The 19,805-nt window shown below is 39.3% G+C and overlaps 1 protein-coding gene across 2 annotated transcripts in view; it reads right to left on the bottom strand.

The window, feature by feature from the left end:
• The window catches only part of LOC128085269 (probable acyl-CoA dehydrogenase 6), a 79,871-nt gene that overhangs the window by 25,180 nt on the left and 34,886 nt on the right, over window positions 1–19,805 (bottom strand). Inside the window, exons 3-5 of one of the 2 annotated variants that reach the window (XM_052692412.1) lie at window positions 15,719–15,805; window positions 8,573–8,702; window positions 1,634–1,740 (exon numbers count right to left, since the gene is read on the bottom strand). In XM_052692412.1, coding sequence (XP_052548372.1) covers window positions 1,634–1,740; window positions 8,573–8,702; window positions 15,719–15,805 — 324 coding nt within the window. The remainder of the gene's footprint in view (window positions 1–1,633; window positions 1,741–8,572; window positions 8,703–15,718; window positions 15,806–19,805) is intronic. The other variant, XM_052692411.1, reaches the window with a different exon arrangement.

Genomic DNA, 19,805 nt, shown 5'->3' with positions numbered 1-19,805 from the left:
CACCTGAGCTCCCCTGGCCCCTTCCCACCAATCACTGGTTCAAGCCCTGACTTAGCATTTCTTAGCATTTCTGCTAAGAAATTAACTCCCTTTGGAAAAGGCACTTGTTGCACCTCTTTGCTGTAATACTTAACAATCAGTTTTCTGTCTTGAAAAAACAGTGTGATCTGGAATGAGCAGATGGTCATAGGCATTGGTTTTGCTGACCAAAAACTTCTGTTAAATTTGTTGATTTTTGTAGAAGTATTAATCTCTATAATTTGTAAGAGCACAGTATGTTCAACTTAGCCATTCAAAATAGCAAGATGTATACAGTGGTTTCTTGTCATTCTCTTTTCCTTTAAGCACACATTCCACAATCAGGTGAGACATCTCCTACTATAAAATCTGCTGTAATTTAATTATCTACTGTCTCAGGCACTTCAGAATGGTAGGTCGACTTGTTGATGTTTTAAACATATTCTTGTACTCAAACAAGAAAAACAGTTTCATGCAAAGTAACTAAATCACAAAGCTCGTGCATTTGATATGGCAAATTCTTCACTATTCCTGAATAAAATAACTACCCATTCAGAGACAGAAATGACTGGACGGGGTGAGGTAAGAATGAGGTAGAGGAACTTATTGCAAAAGTGTGATGCCATCAGTTTCAGAAGGGACTAGCTCTGCAATCTGTCCACATTCAGTGGGAAGGTCTGTATTAAGGAAGTGCAAGCCTTGTCCATTTGAACAGGGCAAAACTGTATCACATACTCCTGTAGGTTTGCACAACTAATGGTGACAGTGCAACTGGAGTACACCAATCGGGAGCTTGGACAGAACAGGCCAGACAGCAGAAGGACAAAAACACTAGAGAAATCCAGGGTCAGCCTAACAGCTGAATATTAATCTGTTCTGCTCAGCCTACATCTATTTATTCACTGACAAACACATTCAATTTATTTGCTTTTGAATGAATCAGATGTTTGTGGGGATGCCAACACAAAAAGACATGGAGCTGTTGGAGAGGGTCCAGAGGAGGGCCACAAAGATGATCAGAGGGCTGGAGCACCTCTCCTACGAGGACAAACTGAGAGTTAGGGTTCATCAGCCTAGAAAATAGAAGGCTTCAGGGGAATCTTGTAACAGCCTCCCAGCACCTGAAGGGGGACCATAGGAAAGCTGGGGAGGGACTTTTTATAAGGGCATGTAGCAACAGAAAAAGGGGAAATGGCTTTAAACTGGAAGAGGGTAGATTCAGACTAGATATGAGGAAGAAATTCTTTACTGTGAGGGTGGTGAGACACTGGATCAGCTTGCCCAGTAAGGTGGTGGATGCCCCTTCCCTAGAAGCATTCAGGGCCAGACTGGATGGGACTTTGAGCAACCTGGTCTAGAGGGAGGTGTCCCTGCCTATAGCAGGGGGTTGGAATTAGATGATCTTAAATGTCCCTTCCAACCCAAACCATTTTACAGTTTTTTGATTCTATGTATTACTGCTCCTAGAATATTACTTTTTACTTTTTTCACTATTCCAAACTTTCTTTTGTATTTCTTATAAATGCTGACAATAAGAGCAGGCATCAGTGAAGCCATATTCCTTCCCCTGAAATACCAAGTGGTCTGAAATTGGTAGTTTGCTAGGTTAACTTACTTGCAACATCTGATCCAGCTCCAGGTTCACTGATTCCCAAACATGCCACAAGATCTCCAGATATAGTTGGTGTGAGGAACTGTTTTTTCAACTCATCAGAACCAAATCTGCAACATAATAAAATGTCAGGATATTAAAAGCTTTTCGAGGTAAACTTTATTTACAGGCTACTCACAAATTTTCTTTTACTCAGTGATCAATTTGTCTGTGACTAGGTAAAATCTATCCTGAAGTCAAAGAGAGAAGGGACTTTGTGCAAAGCTATGAATCAATCTTCACTGGAAGTGCAGCCACAACCATTTTAAACAAGGCTTATACAAACATCTTACTTCGAAGGAAATTTGTGGTTCTAATGCTCCAAATCTTATCTTTATGATTGCTGCATTGAGAGCTATCAAACACAAAGACATGTTGGCTCCTCTCTCTGCATACCTTCTGGTTTCTGTACCATCTCTTTGCTAGGTTTTAGTAGTGACTAAAAAGTTATGCTTCTTGTCAAAACAGTGACCAAGCCAGCAGCTAAATCTGCCAGCTGATGAAAAAGAAACAATATGTGCATGTGATAAAACCTTTCCCCTCAGGAACCTAATCTTAGCTTCCTAGGAATCTCACAAAATACCTAAACTCAGTGCTCTGGGCTACCAGCTGCCTGCCCTGTACACCAACACGAGGAGGACCAAACCTCTTTTTGTGACACCACAAGCTTTAGCAGAGCAGGGTTGCTACTTCTTCAACAAGATGGTAGAAGAACCAAAGGCACACCTGGGGACAGAAGGGAGCTGCTGAGTCCCAGTCCCTGGGAGAAATGAAGAAGCACTCTTGGACGGGGAGGAGGAAAAACAAGGATGAACAGTCTGCAGAAAGACTGTTGTGTTGCATCCAGTAGTGAAGCAATGCCTGTCTCTCCTTTGTCCTTTCCCCTTCAAAAGGCAGAAAGGCTGCTGAGGGTCAGCCAGCTCTCCCCAGAAATGTCCCTCTTCCCTTGTAGGATGTCGGCAAAGGAGCTGGAGGGCTCTTGTGTAACAGTGCCTTTTTTATTAAGGCTCCAAGAAACAGTGACTCCTTCTCCTTCACTGAAAGAGATTTTTTTTTTTTTCCTAAATTTAGCTGCTTTTACCCATTCAAAATGTGGTTTCATGGTTGATTTTTTTCTTAAGCAACTTTCAAGTTTGGCCTTGGAGCCTGAATGGTTAGCTCACACTCTTGTTCTTAAACCTCTCCTGTCCCAAAAAGAGAAGTCCTTGGATTGTGAGACCTCTCCTCTGTGAGCAGAAATCCGTAACAGCCAGGAAATAGATGTTTTACAATTAGTGATAATGTGCCTTCCTAGCTAAGAGGCTTCTTAGGTCAGTGTTTCAACTGATCTCTGGCTTGCCAGTTGCTTAAGCAGGCTGCAGCTAGCTGGGCTCTTCTACAATACTTGCACCATACTTCCAAGGCTGACCCCTTCTCTCTGCTTTCTGCCACAAAGCAGTCAGAGGCCACAAGAAGCCAGAGACCAGAGTGGGAGCTGGCAGACACTCTCCCTTTGTGCACGCAAGGAGCTCAGCTCCCAGTGCTGTCCTGGCCCATAACAATCATAGCTGCAGTCCCAAATAAACACAAGAAGTAAGCTTGCAGTGTTCAATCCCCTGGTCTGTCATACAGTGCAGTTGTTTTTTCCATAGAACATGATTGTGTGTGGCCAACTGAGAGCACTCTTTAAGCAAAACAAAAACCAAACGAAAAACAACATAAAAATTTAGATGATAAGACGAACTGGCAGCACTGTCTATTAGGGTGTTCTGGCAATGCTTACTGATGCTTAAAACTTTGCCAACCTTTAGTTATTTGAATAGAGGATTTCCATGGCAAGAATTTTCCTCAGAAAGAAAATGTTTGGGATTTGACAGATTTGTTTGCTTGTTTTAAATTCAAAAAAAAAAGTTCAGCTCTTCCCAAAAATGAGGCTGGAGAAGAAGTTATTTTGTAATTAAAAAAGTAGTCTGCCAATGTTACCTTCTGAAGATCATGCTCTGCAGGAAGGATGTGCAGCCCAGCAAATGGCCAGCTATTGTGTTAGAAGTACATTGCTTTTGTTAAATTCTACCCACCTTAAATACATCCTGGAAAGGTATCAGGTTTGCATAAATGCAGTGTTCACTTCTTTCCAGTTTAACAGCTCCAGCATGAGAAAACTATGCAACGAGACTTGCTCTGACTCAAGACAGACCAGATTATGTCTGCTTTCTGGGCTGAGATCATACCCTCAAGCATAGGGTCACACATCATTAACTATGAAGCTTTAACATCCATCTCAAAGTCATTTTTATGCAGGTGTGCTCCTTACTGATGTTGGGTAATCCAGAAGTTCCACATGTGAAATTCTAATACATCAGAACTACATGAAAATAGTCCACACTTTGTTAGTAATATTAGTTGAATGTCATGAATATAGACACAAAAATGACAGTGATAAACAACCTCATAAATGGTGGGTAAAAGGTGAAAGAATTATGATGAAATACAGATGTTAGAATGTATTCTTGATCCACCCAGTTTTGTTTAAGTGCTCTGCAAATTAGAAAATGGAAGCCAGTTTTGTTAATCTCAAATATATAAAAAATGCTGTTTCTGACAGGTTTGATTGCTATATTGAATGAAAATATATCTATTGCACATCACTGTTCTGACTTAATTAGGTCGATAATCACCTTGTTAGAGCTGCAGATCTCATTCACTTTTGTTTCTTATTCTTCCTAGAAAAAAATGCTAAGCTGAATTGAATTAATTAATTAAGCATAGGAGGTTTTGAGTAGAACTAACATTGTTTGATTCATGATTAAGCGCAAACTGAAATTTTGAATATGAGCAACTTGCAGGCAGCTCTAGCACAGCTCTCAGCATTTGATCAACTGAAGCTTTCTTGCTGGAGCTTAAACATTTGAGAAATATAGCCTACTCCAAATTCTCACATGGGCCTCTGGACCTCTTGAAAGGGAATATAATACTCCCCCTGAATACAAGAGATTTTCTAACCAGTCATTTCAAGGACAGTTGTGAGAGACAACATTGATCCTGATGCACATTCACATATTCAACAGGGCTGAAGGTAGGCATTAATGGTGCAGCAACTTCAAAAGAATTATTCAACATCAAAGCAAAATAAAGCAAAAAAAGCTTTCAGGTGATCTATGCATTATTCTATATTATGTCAAAGATGACACAGGAATTCACTCGTGGACTTTCCAGGAATAGAAGGATTTCCTTCACCCAAAGAAGGTCACTCTGACCTATGATCACTTAATAGCAACAGGTGAATTTCTTCCAGTTCCCTCTCTATTCTGTTCCCATACTCAAACTACTAAGAATACATTTGCCACATGCCATGCTTTTGCATGATTTATGTGTATCCTGCACAGGCATCCTACCATTAAGTCTAGTCCCAGCTCAGCAGTATTCCTTGGGTCCTCAATGTACACAGAAAGAAGCAAGAGAAGATGAAAGGCAATAAATTTTCCTTACAGGCAGGGAAAGAAATGCATGGGGAACAGCATCAAGCTCCCTCAAGCAGTGGGAAAGCCTCCTTAGGATCAGCAATTTGGCTTTCAAAGGCTTTAAAAGAATCCATACTGCAATCAGCTTTCTTACCTTATTTCAGTTGAGATAAGAAGACATGCAAGTTTAAAAACACCCACGTTTAGAAAGCTTATTTACTTATCATAAAAGGCAGCATAAGGAAAAAAAATAAGAAAAATATACTCTGGCTCCCAGTTTTTATCAAGCTTTTAAGCTTGAATTATTTGAAGACTATATGAAATAAATTGCTCAGCTTGAGCTGCAGAGACATTCTGAAAAGAAAACAGATGGGAAACCCAGGAGCCCCTTCTGACTATTCCAAGGGTTCTGGTAAAGAATGACTACGTCAATCTTCTATTCATTTAGGAATGCACTGAACTACTTATTTTGTTTTGCACTGAAGTGCGGGCATTGTGAAAGAGGAGTCAAATTAAAGATTACCTTCTTGAGAGAATGCAGTTTTTAGCATCGCTGGTGTCCTGCTGCTCCCCCCCACCTGACAGGCTGCAGAATGGCCAGCTGTCACCATAGCCTGCAGCACTCTCAGAGAGAAGGACAGCAGTGTGACTGCTTTCAGAGAAGATAGTTAGGAAGCAGCTGATTGGCTTCACACTGCCCCAGGGTACCCATATTACTGTGGTCATGGAAGCTCTTCCACCACGTCTGCACCCAGATGTGGACAACATCTAACTTTCCACAGGAGTTATCAGCACAGGCTGCTCTACCCAGTGTGGGCACACTGCTTCTGGTCTGTGCCAGCTCCAGGCTTGGGAGGAATTGGCTTACAGCTCCTGCACCCAGAAGGGCACAAAGGAGACTTGGAAAAATAGGACAATGAGCACTGGTGGTAGAAATATTTTAGATCTCCTCAGAAGTCAGGCTTCTCAGATAACTTTTCTGTTTCTCCTCACTTAATCTGCAGCAGTCTCTGTGATGGCTCAGGACAAACCCAGCATGCAAACAAATTCAGTGCCAAATGACACGGACTACACAGGGTTGCTGAAGGAGCTCAAAACCGAGTTTCTCCTATGCTGAGCTTGTGGGCAAGCCACCCAGCTGTCAGATCACCTCTTCCCATTTTCACCATTTCCCCAGATGATTCAGCAGATAATCCAGCATTCCAGAACCGCTATTCTTACTGTCAGCTGTAACTTATTTCCCTTACAGCAAACAGGAACAGAGACAGTAACATCTTCGTGTTTTTGACACTAATTATCAGCCACTTTTCAGCACAGAGAAAGAATCTGCAGTGCGTAAGTCAATGAAATAGAAAAGCAGTCTTCCCACTGAAAAATCCTCACTATCTTTACTGTCTTCCTATAAAGTTTAGTGTCTGTTGATGAGATAAAAGAGCTTTATGCTGATGTGGTTATGGATGTGTCACACTATAGGTTTTTTTACAAGCCCAGGAAACAGCATTTCATTCACTGCTTCAGCTGAAAGCTGCTTCCTCCGCTCTGCTTGTAAGCATGAAAGCAAGAGAGGCACTTTATCCAGAATGAATTTGAAAGATCTGACAGAGAGTTATGTTCAGAACCAGACACATCACAGGCCAGGTCACTGTTGACAGAACATTATGTATTTTGTTCTCAAATTTAGAAATGCTACTGCTTCACTTAGAGGAATCTGAAAATAACAGAGCAGTCAGTCTGGGCTTCTTTCAGTAAAGCACAATTATTTTCTTCAGTAATTGTCTGCACAATAGAAGTGCACATAATTCAAAATCTGCAGTGTTGCTTCCAAGTACGATCATGCATATAGTCTTCTGAAGGTTGTCAGTAAAAAAAAAAACAACAAAGAAGTGAAAGGTGGAAAGAGCATGAACAAGCAAGCAGATATGAGTAACATTTTCAAAACCTGCTTAATGAAACCCAAATTTGGGAAAGTCAACAAATAGCTTTCAGTCTTCTTTTAAATTATTTTTCAGGGTATGATGTTTGATTTCTGTATTAGCTTACTTTGTGCATCATCGATGCATAACAAAACTTAGCTAAAAAATTCAAATTCAAAAATTCCAAATTCACTTTCTGTGAACATCCTCTTTAGGATCTGACACAAATGTATGTAGTTTCATTGCTGTACCAGAACAGAGCAACATAAAGCCAAAAAAACTGCAGTGGCAGAAAATTCTATCTTCTTTTACCCGCAGATTTTCCTAAAACTTCGAGAATAAAAGGCTATCAAGGAGGCAAGATCTTTTAAAATATCAGTGGTTTAGCGTTGTATTTTTTTTCCTCCACTGGACTATAAATAAGTCTGTTGCAACAGACATAATGACCTCCACACTTTCAGCAAGATTTTGGTCCATTACACAAAGGAGAACAAAATTTCTAAAAAGATATTCTATGGTTAAGATCTCCAAAGTCACACATAGCTAGTAGAAGAATAGACGGACGGACGGATGGATGGATGAATGACTGGGAAGAGAGTCCAAATTCCAGTTGGATTTAGAAATATTTTCTCTAATAGAATGAACAAACAAAACCAACAACTTCTGTGCAAGTACTCTCTTATATATCTGTTTAGTAATGAAAAAAATCTGGCTTCATAATCATTATTTGAAGTTAATTCCCACCACCACCACCTTCCAGAGATTTTAGATGAACTCATATCCCATGGGCAAACTGCTGGAGCAGTTTGTCATGTGTCACTTCCCTCTAGTTTTGCAGACTGTTGTTTTGAGGCAGAATGTCTGTGAAGGTCAAGATGGAGACGCAGACAACTGCTTCTTACTGAGGGAAGGAAAAAAAAGACTGTAGGAGCTTGAGTGAAATAAAGTGATAAAAGATGAACACTGACATGAGCTCATGAAAAAAAGTATGATGAGTAATTGACTTGAATGGGAGTGTTCAGGCAGCATAATACGTGCTAACATTTTAGCAGGATTTACACCAATCCTGATAATTATTTCCAAAAAGTCAGAGCTGGCAAGGAACACCTTGAAATACTGGAAAAAAACAAATAAATTTAATTGTTAAAACACAATTAGACTCATTCTAATAATTACTACTAAATGTGACCTTAGTATGACTGCACTGAGATATCTAGGTAAGAAAAAAAAGCGTTAACATGGATTCTGGAATCATGACTGATTCTAGCACCAAGGTTCTGTGTTTGGAAACAGATAACTTACTATTAAACAAGGCCTACCTTTATTATATAATACTCTAATATTAAAAATGTGCGTTCTCTCCCCTAAATTAATCTGTGTGAAAGACAGGCAGAAAGAATGTCCATTTCTGAAGCCTTACTAATGAGCAACTACAACATAATCTGGGCAGTAATGTTTCCTCCTACTCTAAAACATGTGGTCGGATGTTTTTTAAGCTTAAACACACAACAATTTGAGCTTTAGGTTAAACTAAACATTTTGAAAATCACCTTGTTAGCGCAGGAGTGGCCATACCAGCTTGCACCCCAATAGCCATAGGGATACCTCCACACCGGATACTTCCTAGCTCCTCTGCCACTGCAATGCTATAGGAGAAGTCCAAGCCCATTCCACCATATTCTGGGGGGAAAAAAAAAATAAAATCTATCACACTGATGTTATATATTCCATGGAAAAAAAAAACATCTGTCACAGTGATGTTCCACATAGGCATAAATGACAAGAAAAAAAATGCTGCTACTGCAAAAACTTGCCAACTGCAATTTACTGCTAAATTGTAAGTATTTGATTTTATCAGACTTCATTTCAGAAAAGTGATGTCACAGTTTTCTTTATAAACCCTGAACTTAAAATTCTGTATCAGGTCACCTCTGGATATGTTACATATCATCATTACTTTTACTGGAAAGGGCAGAAAACAGTAATTGCTGCTGAAAATGATATCAATAGGAAAAATCACTTTTTCTAATGAAGAAATTTCCACAAAGATGTGCTTATATTATATTTGCTCTCATGCCCCATTGCACTCCAGTGGAACCATCTTTCTCCCACTGAGCAACCAAGTTAGCAGAAAGCAAGACCATGTGCAGATGTTGTCCACATGTGAAGTTGCCTCTGTAGCTCAAAACTCAATGTTAAACAGAAGCACAACACCAAACCAGCATACTTCATATCCTGGCACCAGGTCATTGCTGTCATTAAAGCATTTTTCATTAATACAAGGTTGATGGCCCAGGGCCCAGGGTGTGCTTCCTCCCTGCATTCCATTCTGCAAATTCAGTTAAAGAGGATATTATTCTTCGTCTCCTTCCCCGGCCCAGCATTGATAAGCCCCCACACAGAGTAACAGAACAGTTCTATGCTTCTATGATGGATGAAGTAATTTCTATCTGCACTAAATAGCTTTTATTCCAGAGGAAATACTGAGTGAAAGAGCTGACTGTTGGACGTCATTAGTTGACTGAGTAGTTCTGGTTGCATAGTTTTCCTCCTTTTTAATCTTTTTTACTCATTTGAAGGCCAGATAAGAAAACGTCAAATAAACAGATATACAATTTCCCTCCCCAGTACTATCTGAACTCACTTCTCTTCTGATCTTAGACATTTTCAAAAAACACCATTAATTAAAATTAAAAACATCACAGTTCACACAAACAGTACTTTGTATGCTATCATCTATTTCCTAAACTCACAGAGAGTGCCTTTGTGTATCCTTTTCTACAGAGAGAAGGAAAATGGTAAGTGGGAGAGACTAAATGTGAAGTTTAATTTTCAGTCTGAATAGTCTGGATTATCAGCATTACATAATAGTTACCTTTCAAAATTTTTATCTGAAAATAAAGCAAGTTTCTTAAAAACATAGGCAAAATTTAAATTCCTACTAGGAGCTTCTGCAGTACAGTGAGAAGACAGTAACATGGGAACACCTTTAGCATGGTAGATAATCCAATACAATTCCTTCTTATAACTACAGGAGAACTTTTAACTATTTAGTACTCAGCATGGGGAAGCGAGGGGTTGGCTGGAAAACTTCCTGTTACAGAAGTACTTTCTTGATAAGGAAACATTCAGCAAACAGGAAAAGCACAGGAGTTGCAGTTGTGTTTGGCACTACACAAACACTTTCCACTTGATTTTGTTTTGTTTTTAATTTTCTAAAATAGTTCATTACTTTATTGCCAAACCACAGTTGTTACTGATTTTGTCTTTTGTTTCACCTAGAAAGCATTTATATCCCTTTCTGCAACGTGCTTTCAGAAATCAAACCCTTTGTTCCATGATTAACACAGAGAAAGTTCACTAAAGGGATGTTACATACACAGCAAACCCCAAAAAGAACTGTTTTATGCAAATGTGCACCTTACACACATCCCTTCTTTGTACATTAACTCATAATATATTACCACATAGCAGACTTACAATGTCCTCATTTAAGAGTAGGTATTAAATAGCACATTTCAAAAATAAAATGCTGCAAAAGAACAGTTCTCAAAGTGGTGATATTCGATGAATTTCCTTTTTGACAGAAGAAACAGCACAAAGACTTAGAAGCTGAGAATCTGAGGGGGAAGCCCTAATAAAAAATCACAGAAGGCTTGGGTTGGAAGAGACCAAAATGATCATCTAGTTCCATACCACAAACCATGGGCAGGGCTGCCCATGATGATCACCCACTAGATGATGATGCTCCAAAGACTTTTATTGTTGAGATGGATAACATAGGAGACAACCAGAGAAGACGACAGGCACAAAGGTTGAAGGTAACACCTAAGTGTATCAATTCTGCTCCAGAAGGCAAGGACAAAAGCAGCTCATGGAGAAATGTACATGCTTGATTATAGGGAACAGTTCTTTTGAAGGTGTCTTGGGAGGAAGGTAGACACCCTTCACCACCCAAGGTGCACCACCACACATCCACACCACACTCACCATCACTGAGGTGGCCTATGGCAGCCCACAGCTTCCTTCAGAACAAGCACTTACCTCACACCAAACAGAACAGCTAGATCTCATTTCCACCTCATGAAGAGATAATAGTGAACGTTGTACAAAGTAAATGCTTAATTCTGAAAACAGAATTTTTACTGTTGGTGGGCAGGAGGGTTATATTCATCAGTTCCATATACAAAATGATACTTTCTACAGTTATCTATCCAGTGCTGCAATGCTACTAGGTTGATCAAACTTTCATTCAGAAAAGCAAATATTGTGCCCAATATCATTTTTGGTGAAAAATCCATGATTAAAGCAATCAAACCAATTCCAGCTTTGATTGGTTTTACTATATGTAAATATGACCACTTCAAACATTTCTAGGGTAAATATTTCATTTAAATTGAGCTGATTGATGTTGAGAGAACTGTTTGGCTATATTTCCATTTTTAATTTGCAAGAAATATTGAAATACCGAAGTGAAGCAAAATCAGGCAGAAAGTCTAATGCACTACCATATATATAATTCAAAACAGGTAGAAAAAGGCAACTCTGCTATATTCAAATTGTTGCTATTTTGCTGACAATAGCACAACTTCCAGCTGTTAAACAGATTCATACGCTATGTTGTCCATTGTTCGACTTCAGGTACTTAACACAAGGAAATGGAATTATAAAACTCAAACTAAGCACACGTGAACATGCACATAAACAGAAGTTCTACACTGCAGTCCATGGGAGGGACCCGTGCTGGAACTGAGGAGACATGTAGGAGGGTAGGAGTGGTAGACGGGTTGCTATGGACTGACTGCAGCCTCCACATCCACTGCCCTTGTGCTATTTAGAGCTGGGGGACGAGATACAGGAGCTGGCAAAGGAGTGAAGTTTGAACTTTGGAAAAGAATGTGACGTTTTGTCTGTTTTGTCTATTTTTTTTTCCCCTTCGCTGTACAAATCTATTTTAGTTGACAATTAATTAAATTTATTTTTCCTAATCCAAATCTGCTTCAACAATGATGGTAACTGGTGAGCAATCTCTCTGCCTTTATGTCAACAATGTGCTACACTGGTAAATACAGTAGACATTTTTCTCATCATGTGAAAATAGGAAAATCTATACAAAAAACAGTGGAACAGCAACGAAATGCACCACATGGGTGTGGGCCTTGCTAGAGGCATGAACATGTTTAAAGAGGGTCTATGACACTGCTTTGGAATGCCTGAGCAATGTATTTTAAACCAGTGGCTCATAGCAGTTGCACCAGTTACCCTCTGAGGACCCTCACAAACCTGTAAGCCAGCCTTATTTTCTAAATGGTCATGAACATGTAATACAACTAACTAGCAGTGTACCATCTGCATGTATCTTCAAACTCAAGATAGCAGAGCTCTCTAGAAATCACAATGAAAACCTAAACTGTATGTAAACATCATTACAGGGAAGGGAAGGCTAAGCTGCAAAATACTGACAGCATAAAAGAAAGAAGCACAGGGAATAGTAACTGTGTGAAAAGATGCAGCAGACACAAAATAAAAATGAAAATCCAAGATTGCGTGCTGCCCTAAGCACCAACTGATGCATCAGCTCCAACTCAGAGTAACTTCATGCAATCACTGCTCAAAGACTCCTCAGTCTTTTTTGCCTACTTTTAAGATGATTATTTTTCCCCTTCAGAGCCAACCTAACACCAACTTCACAAACACCTACTTAAACTCTCCTGCAGTTTCTTTTTTTTTTTTTTTCTTTTCTTCTTTGAGGTTAAAAAGCACAGATCCCAGTTATTATATCTTTAAATATGTCAGTCCAACTGAATACCACAACATGAAGAAAATAGGAAACAATCACATGGAAAAATGAAATCAGGAGGTGTATTGGCTGAATATCACATCTCCTGAGCTTTGATGGCAAAGTCATGCAACTTCTCATGTGATTTCTATTTAAGCGAGCTCATAAACAAGGCATAGCCTTGGTTTCAAGAATATCAACTCTACAGCCTCCCTGCTGCTTGCAGCCAGTCCACCAGCATGAGCTGCCAGAGCCCTTCCACACAGTGAGCACACACATTGCTCCAATCTGCTGCATTTGCACCCAGCTTAAGTTCATAGAATCATAGAATATCCCAAGTTGGAAAGAATCCAAAAGGATCATCCAGTCCAACTCTTTTCTCCACACAAGACCATCCAAAAATCAGATCAAACATCAGGTTAAGTTTGTAGATCGATAAGTTATGGATTTGAGTTTTATTCCCTTTGCTCTTCTCTAGTTTGAAGGTTGCCTCCCTCCTGTCAAGCAGGTACATGTTACACCAGCATTCTTCAGCAGGGCACATGCCAACCCAGTCCTCCTCACAGCACCATGAATTCTCCCAGTTCCTAAGGTTTGCCTTCGGGTAATCTGTTACCCCACATACATAGTGCTTGCCCTTCCAAGAGAGTAACTGCACAGGTCTCAGCCATCTTCTTTCAAATGTCTATATTCATCCTGAACTGAACATTAATTGATTAATATTAACATTACAAATAATCTCACTCAACAAGAGTAATGCAGGTACAGCATCTTTATGCACTGCTGGTATGCTACACAGGACTCTTCCTCTCACAAAAAGAAGTATAACACTATCGCATTACTGTGCATTGCAGCACATTTTCCTCCACGAGGATCTGAAGAAGTGTGAAAACATAAATAGATATTTTAAGGAACCTGCAATAAAGTACAGTGAAGTACAGACACACAATATGCTATAAGTGAACAGGTCAAAGCAAACAGGAATCGATTAAACAGCAGATAGTAGACAGAGCCCAAAGAACTCCAGTTACAAGCACATACAATTGTGAGGACTTTTTGGGTGCTTTCTGAAATGGTGTCAAGATCTGAAAGCAGAAGAAATTGCATGCAGTTTTGTTGCAAACCCTCTGACCAAAAAGTAGGCTAATTATTTCCATTTCTGCAAGGCTGCAGGACACACAGGCAGTATTCAAAGCATCCAGAGCTCATTCTGGGCTCTGTGTTCTACATAAATAATTGAACTGAGAAGCAATATTATGTGAGCCAGGGATTAAACATTTATTAAATTTACTACATATTAACATTTCTATGCCAAGACTCAACATGAAGGCTGACTATTTACTAGCTCAAAATTGCATTTAATGTTCTTTCCTACAAAAGCTTTTATTTGAATTCAAGCTGATAAGTAGCTTTTTGGGAACTCATATTTGTCTGACAAGGAAAATGTTAACCAGTCAGTTCGCAAGGTCACATCCGAAGACATAAATTTTTACTAGATCACATTCCAAAACTTTCAATCTCCACAAGGTATTATAAACTGAAAGGGTGTGTAGAGAAATTTGAGAAATGCTGGCTTTGAAAAAACTCCAGCAGAAAAAGGCTTTAGGAATGTGTGTAGTGAATAAAACAACGAAGTTAGGATATCTTCTGGAGCCAGCAAAGCCAACAAATGAGGTTTATTTCAGCAGCACAGCATTCAAAACAAAAACCCACCACAGGAGGCTTCCACAGGACTTCGATTAGTGCAGGTGTTCAGGACTAAGTGATATTCCAGTGGCTGATTCCCAAAGTCCATGAGGAGCTGGGCCCAGATACCAAACCCTACTATTGCCTTCCCAGAACACCTGTCACACTGTAGATCAACACATTCTTAGTATAGTCACAGACAACTATGAACTGATGTCCCTCTGTCATTAGGTAAAGCAAAACAACACAAAAGCATCCCTATTTCTGATCATATTTTCAGTTTTCCAGGAAACATCATGAGTATGAACTGTAAAAAAAAACTGTAAAAAGACTGTAAAAAAACAAAAACACACAAGAAAAATGAACGAATTCTTTATGACATGAAATTCCATTCCCATTTCAGTTCATTTGTTTGCTTGTTTTTCTGAAGTAAAATATAAAAGAAATAATAATTTAAAAAAAAATCTGGGATGAAAATGGAAGATTTTGCACTGTTATTGCAACAGTGCATTTCTTCCTTTTTGCCAACAAAATCAACATTTTGATAAGTGACATTTCCCTACTTGATCTATGCTCAGTAATTTTAATGGAAAAAAATTAATTAAAAACTTTGTCTCAAGGAGTGTGGACAAACACTTTAAGCACTAATCTAGAACTCAAAATACCTGTTCTCATTTCTACCTCTGATGTTGTGTACATCCTTTCCCCTACAATACTAGCCATGTTATATAGTAAAATAGATCATCCTTCTCCATTTGTAAAAAAGCTAACATAACAGAATTCTAATCTGAACTGCAATCTCCAATGGGAAATATATTATCTCAAATATATTATCTCACTATTTTCTTTTATGTACCTTGAAATTGGAGGGCATGTCTTATAGGAGACACTGACCACAGGTGAAAGGACTTCCAGTACAGCTCAAAGCATGCCAGAAATCAAATCCTCCATCTAATACTGTTTTCTTCAAAAGAACTTTCTACTCAAAATATTACGTAATTTCTACAAACAGTCCATCATCCTTGGTGCTATACTACAAAATAAAAAAAAATATTCAGATTATCTGTCTATTCTTTTTGAATTGGTTCTTAAGTCAGTGGCAATCAGCATTGAAGGCAGTTACAGCCAGGAAAAGCAAAGCATTCCAAGTGGGAATGACAGCACCAGCTGCAGAGCAGATAAAGCTGTAGAATGGTTTTTTAATGAAAAGACATGTCAAGCTATTACATACCTAAGAGATAATGTTCCAACTGACACAATGAGGTCTGTAACATATATACCGAATACTCTGTGACAGAAGGAACTTCTCTGTTCTTTTCTGTAGAAAAATGGGATGAGCTTTTAAAAAAGCCACATCCACAGAAAAGCCTGTCTTGTATAAGTACCTTTTTAGTACATAGTTTAAATGTAATTTTTTACAATGGAAAAAGAACATTGATTTAGCCTGTAGGAAATTTAACTATGTAGGAAATTGCATCTGCAGTTCTGAATGTTTAAATGCTTGCAGCTAAAGTCAAACCTGTCCTTACTGTGAATACTCTCTGTAAAACTTACACAGCCTTCAGGAACTTGAGCAGGGATGTTCAGCATGCATGCAGCTGCCACTCAGGAGCTCTAAGAACGTCAGAGGCCACCTATTAATTTCAATCTTACTTTTTTTTAAGTAGCTACACAATAAATCTTATCTTAAATTCACATTGTTAAAATATCACACTGGAGTAACAGCAATAAACGTATTCTTCAGGAAAACAATGCCGTGACTATGTAGTCACATGGTACATTTGCAAAGAAATTAAATTTTATTGCATATGCTGAATAATTCTAGTGAAGCATATTAAATCAAAACACACGTTGCACTGCATATATCTCTACTTATGGGATGATTCTGAAACCAAGCTTTAAAGCATTCACATTCAAAAATAAAAGCAACAAAAAGAGCTTGTATGTATAGAAAAAATTCCCCCAAACTAGGAAATCATTGGAGGAGGTGTTGGAAGACCTGTCTTAAAAGTGCTGCCAAATACCTGAGCAGTTACCTTCATGGCTCCATAATCTCACCGGTAACACACCTTCCTTTCACATCACAGGAGAAGTACCAGTGGGGCTGAAGCCATCACCAGCCTTCCCACATCACTCTCACACATTTACTGGTAGATGGAAACTGGGGATGATGGAGGAGGGCTTGCTCATGATGGAAAACGCTCTTGTAAAAAGCTACATACTAAAACTACTGGCTTTTAAGTTTGTGTTGTACCATGCACTTCCCACTAGCTCTAGCTCATTGCAAAACAACTTGAAAAACACGACAGGCTTGGCAGCCATCCAGCAGGCAGCAAGGGTTTATGGCACTGTCACGTGTGCAGTCTGTAACTGAGTAAATGAAACATCTGAAACCACAAAGACAGGGTCAACTTGTGGGTATGTAGGTGTAGGAATCTCGAGAAACAGAACCCACAATTATAAAATTAGCACATGAAGGCTTTTTGGCAGGTGTTTGAGCGTTACATCTCTCTTTCCATCTCACAAGCTCTCCACGCCAACATTTTCAGAGGCATTATTTTGGAAACACATCCAACAGCCACAGGAGAGTTTCTGTGCTCTCCCAGCTGCCTCCAGCCAGCTGTGACACCACTGGCTGCTGCAGCCCATGCCCTCACTGAGCACAGCAGGGCAGCAGCAATGGGAGCAGCGCAGGACCGCATCACACAGGTACAGTTCGTTGTCGTTGCACAGCTCACCATGCAGCTCCTCCACTAAGGCTGCTGTGCAGCCTTTATTTCTTCATCCCCATGGTCTTCTAGACACTATTTCAGTTTAAAAAGCATTTTCCATCACCTTGTTTTTACTCAAAACTAACAGTGAGCAGAGAAGCAGTGGTTGTGCCTCCTTTCTCTCAGCTACGTAATTATCCTGAATCATGAAGTATGAGAAATTCTACACCCAAACCATTAATTTACACTCAGCTCTCCTTGTACATTCCAAGTGGTTGGGGATAGAACAAAACCACTGTTCTTTGAAGGCTGAAAGGCTTTAAAATTATCAGTAAGGTTTGAGATTATACTATCCTTCACTGAAACAGCAGGAGAGTTACAAGAACTTTTCCTCTAATGTGAAGCTGAAATTCTCTTTCCATTATAAAAAAATAAAATAAAATAACAGAAAATTAAAGTATATTTAAATTAAAGTAGGACAATATTTTTTCTGTCTGAAAAAGATCACAGTACCTCCTAGGCTACAGTCTGATCACTTCGGGTCAGGAGACATAAAACAAATCAAACAGGAACTAAAGCACATTTTCTTATTTCAGAAAATTAAGAAACAAAATAAAATACTGGCTCTTTTTAAGTATTTATTTTTTGCTTAAAGTATGCCAACATGGTAATGCCAATTGTAATAACAAAACTACAGACTTCCTGTTTTTATTACTACAACGCATACTGATGAAGAGTTTTTTATTTCTTGTTTAGAAACCTTCTCATGTTCTGACTGTAGCTAATACTTATTTCTGAATATTAGAGTAATACTGATAAAGAATAGACTAAATTGAGAATTAATTAATTAAAGCATGAAAAATGCACCAAATACAAGCTTACCTAAAGAGTAGGCTAAAACATCAACCTTATCAATTATACTTTCAAACAAACTGAGGCACTATTTTCAGCATTTTAAGGTTTACATAAAAGAATCAGATCCATTTTCTTATTGTGACGTTTCTTCTTACGTGTTAGGAATATTGTCTTAAAGAAAGAAAAAAAACACCAAGGAAAACAAAATAAGAGAAGAAAGAGAGAAAAAGAGAATGAAAGAGAAAGAAAATGAAAGAAAATGAAAGTAAAAAAGAAAGTAAAAGAGGGAAAAGAAAGAGGGAGGGGAGGTGGGAGGGAGGAAGGAAGGAAGGAAGGAAGGAAGGGAGGGAGGAAGGAAGGAAGGAAGGAAGGAAGGAAGGAAGGAAGGAAGGAAGGAAGGAAGGAAGGAAGGAAGGAAGGAAGGAAGGAAGGAAGGAAGGAAGGAAGGAAGGAAGGAAGGAAGGAAGGAAGGAAGGAAGGAAGGAAGGAAGGAAGGAAGGAAGGAAGGAAGGAAGGAAGGAAGGAAGGAAGGAAGGAAGGAAGGAAGGAAGGAAGGAAGGAAGGAAGGAAGGAAGGAAGGAAGGAAGGAAGGAAGGAAGGAAGGAAGGAAGGAAGGAAGGAAGGAAGGAAGGAAGGAAGGAAGGAAGGAAGGAAGGGAGGGAGGGCCCAGCACTGGGTAATGCTGAGTATGGAGCCCTCACCTTGCAAATGCAGGGTGCGCCTAACAGCAGATGGTTTATGATGACAAAATTGTGTTTAAACAAAAGGGAGAAAACACCCCTACCTCTCACCCTTGTTTACATGATCATCCACCTTCATTTTTCATCTCCTTGCATAAGCAGAGTGGCCTTTTGCGCATCTTTTCAATAAATGGCCAGTGAGGCAATTCTGTGGAAGCTAGCATACCATCAACTTTCTTTTAGAACATCTTAGTACTTAGAAAACAACCTTTAGCGATTCCATCACGATCCATAAAGCTGACAAAACGGCATAGAAGTGGATGGCATGGAAGGAGAAGGTAATTCAAAAAAATTACTTCTGTCATTTAAATTACTGTGTAGGTTATGGTCTCTACAGAATGGTAGATGCTGCAAGACTTACAGAGGTGTGATAAGTAAGTCTCTTAATAGAGGAATGAGAAGGTTTTGCCACAAACTTGAAAAAGACACAAGATCTAAAAAAAAAAAAACAACAAACCTGAATCTGGGAAGAAGGTAATTATTTAAGGCAAACAATGGAGGAGTAATTTCAGAGAAGTATATGGGGAAGGAAGGCAGACAGATGGGTGGAGTGATGCTCTCCATCACAGAGAAGTACAAGGAAGGAAGTGTCCTGGCCGTTGTATTTTATTTTTAACCTTAATTAGGAGAATCAAGGAATGGAAGGAAATACGAATCCTCCTGGGCAATATGGTATGTGCTGTAACTGGAGATTCCTCTGGGTAAAGGAAACCCTTAGCATAAATGAACTACTGCCCCTTCTGAAAGCAGAAGTCATCAGGAAAAGAATTTCTTACTCCTGGCACAGAGGTGATGGTCACTCCATCCTGCTCTCAGCATCAGTGCCGCTGTTCCTGCTCAAACATCATTTAGGTTGGATATTAGGAAAAACTTCTCAGAAAGAGCAGTGAGGCACCGGAATAGGCTGCACAGGGATGTGATGGAGTCATCGTCCCTGGAAGTGTTCAAGAACCATGTATATGTGGCACTGAGGGACATGGTCAGTGAGCATGGTGGGGACGGGTTGGTGGTT

This window comes from Tympanuchus pallidicinctus, unplaced genomic scaffold (assembly GCF_026119805.1).
Source record: "Tympanuchus pallidicinctus isolate F22 unplaced genomic scaffold, pur_lepc_1.0 scaffold3, whole genome shotgun sequence".
NCBI classification, from domain to species: Eukaryota; Metazoa; Chordata; class Aves; order Galliformes; family Phasianidae; genus Tympanuchus; species Tympanuchus pallidicinctus.
Note: the sequence above shows the minus strand (reverse complement) of the source record. Positions and strands in the feature narration are given on the sequence as shown.